The sequence below is a fragment of the Polyodon spathula genome, chromosome 2, assembly GCF_017654505.1.
Source record: "Polyodon spathula isolate WHYD16114869_AA chromosome 2, ASM1765450v1, whole genome shotgun sequence".
Lineage (NCBI taxonomy): Eukaryota > Metazoa > Chordata > Actinopteri > Acipenseriformes > Polyodontidae > Polyodon > Polyodon spathula.
In genome coordinates this window covers 14,896,439-14,898,670 of record NC_054535.1, presented here as the reverse complement: position 1 = coordinate 14,898,670, position 2,232 = coordinate 14,896,439, and the positions used below count along the sequence as shown (strand labels likewise).

The 2,232-nt window shown below is 38.3% G+C and overlaps 1 protein-coding gene across 2 annotated transcripts in view; it reads right to left on the bottom strand.

Annotated features, from left to right (window-relative positions):
* LOC121330641 (protocadherin-18-like) overlaps nt 1–1,468 on the bottom strand; it is a 6,058-nt gene extending 4,590 nt beyond the window's left edge. Inside the window, exon 1 of one of the 2 annotated variants that reach the window (XM_041277310.1) lies at nt 1–1,468. This exon is cut by the window's left edge and continues 1,641 nt beyond it. In XM_041277310.1, the coding sequence (XP_041133244.1) occupies nt 1–849 (849 nt within the window). In that variant the 5' untranslated portion in view covers nt 850–1,468. The other variant, XM_041277300.1, reaches the window with a different exon arrangement.
* Nucleotides 1,469–2,232: the final 764 nt, after the last annotated feature.

Genomic DNA, 2,232 nt, shown 5'->3' with positions numbered 1-2,232 from the left:
TTTCCCATTAGCGCCCTCATCTGGATCTGTAGCATTGAGGTCTAGCAGCAAAGACCCCACAGGTGAGTTTTCTTGTAAATGGATAACATATGATTCTTCTTCGAAAACAGGACTGTTGTCATTTGAATCAGAAATACTAATTTTAAGAAGAGTTGAGCCAGATCTGGTAGGTACACCAGTGTCAGAGGCCAACAGCTGGAGCTCATAGCTTGACTGGATCTCTCTGTCCAGTTCTCTAACCACAATAAGTTCGGCATACTTGGCCCCATCAGTCCTAGTTCGCACTTCAATATCAAAATACTCATTTTGAGATATGGAGTAAGTGTGAAGGGAATTTTCAGCAACATCTGGGTCAGTAGCGCTGTCCAAGTGGATCCGTGTTCCCACAGCGGCACTCTCCGAGATCTCAATTGGAATAACGGACCTGGAGAACTGGGGGGAATTGTCATTAATATCCAGAACTTCCACTTCAACGTGGAATAGCTGCAAGTGTTCCGTTGGCAGTGTAATGACGTCAAATTCGATTGTACAGTTGAGGTTTTTCTGGCAGAGCAGTTCTCGGTCAATTTTCGCCCCAATGCTGATCTCCCCGTCTTCCTCCCGAACCGAGAGCAAAGGGGTACTCCCTCTCTGCATTGCTCGGAAACGGACCGAAAAGGGGCTAGGTAGTTTAGATAACACTTCAACCACATCTTCCTTTAGTCTAGCAATCACAGTCCCCACTCTCTGTTCCTCATATAATTTATATTTTAAAGTCTTACCTGCAGCATCCTGGGTTAACAACATAACCACAAGTAGTGCATTCAGAAAAAATAAACAAAAATATACGTTTCCTTTTTTGCTGCACATTCTTGATTCTCCTTCCAACAGGCGTGTTATAAATATTTCCTGGAAAATTCCTAAACAAGTTGCTTAAATCTAGCACATATTAAACCCTTTAAGTTTGTGAAGTTCCCTGTTTGTTGAATCCGCTCCACACAAGTGCTTTCCTCGGTTTCTCTTAAGTTAAATTAACTTCCAGCACTGCAAAAGTCAATTATTCCTTATTTTCCCTTTAAAGTATTTAAACAAGATGGGTAAAAAATAAATAAATAAATAAATAAAACTTCTCCAGTTGAAGTCTCGTATCAATTGAAAAGCATCTTAACTCGAGTTAGAACTATTTATCACGCAGCCCGGTGTGTTGCAAAATCTAATTCACAGAAGCCTCTGTCTGTAGCAGGACTTGGGTTTCTGTTGGCGCTGTGAAAACTATTGTCTTCTGTGATGCCTTTCTGCAGACTGTCCCAGACCGACCGACCGCCCCTGCCTAAAAACTGCTGCTTTTCTTCAATGCAGACAAAACGCTTCCTAGCTCGAGTGCTGCCCCTCTAGCCTCAGTGTGACCATTCAAAACCGAGAAGCTACTGATTTACAAAGGAGCAGAGAAAACCCCGCCTTTCTGCATTCAGCTTCACAGAGTGTGCCTTAACAAAAGCTGAGACAAATTAGTCAAGAGAAACTTTTATTTTAGACCCATTGTCGTTTTTTTTTTTTTTTTTAATGATGTCTTCTGAAAACATGAGTTTACTCTTAATTGATACTGTAAAACATATACGAAGAAACATGTTTAAAGTAGCTAATGCAATTTAACTGAATTGTGACTCAATTTAGTTCTAATATGTAACATAAGTTATGACAGCAGCTCTGCTATACAAGACGAAAATATCAATAATTTTCGTTTTCCAAAGCTTCTCCATTTTATAAATGTTCCTGCTTTAACAATGTTACATGTGGTTCAAATTATACTTTTTGTGTTTAAATGTGTAACGGCTGTAGGTTCAATGCAGTTTATTTTATCTTTAGTCATTATGACCGTTATTTTCATTCCTGGACATAAACCAGTTTTGCAAGTTTGGCAGTAGTGCATGAAATTAATTTGTTAACTTTTCATAAGTTTCTATTTCTTCTTTTTTTGAATTAGCAGCATTTCTTTCTGTGCAAAGTAGGCTGTCCTACAAGCACTGGGAACGTTACTTATATGTTTTCTAGTTGACAATTTACATTTTTTTTTTTTTTACATAGTATTAACAGCTAATAAAAAATGTCGTTTTTAAAGAATGTTTTTAAGAAAGGGACAATATAGTCTATAAGCTTGTGGAGGTTGCTAACTTAAAATAGATTTCTGCTATATCCAATCACCCGTTTTATTTCCAGCTTTCACTTCCTCACTTGGTCTCGCTTATGCAAGAA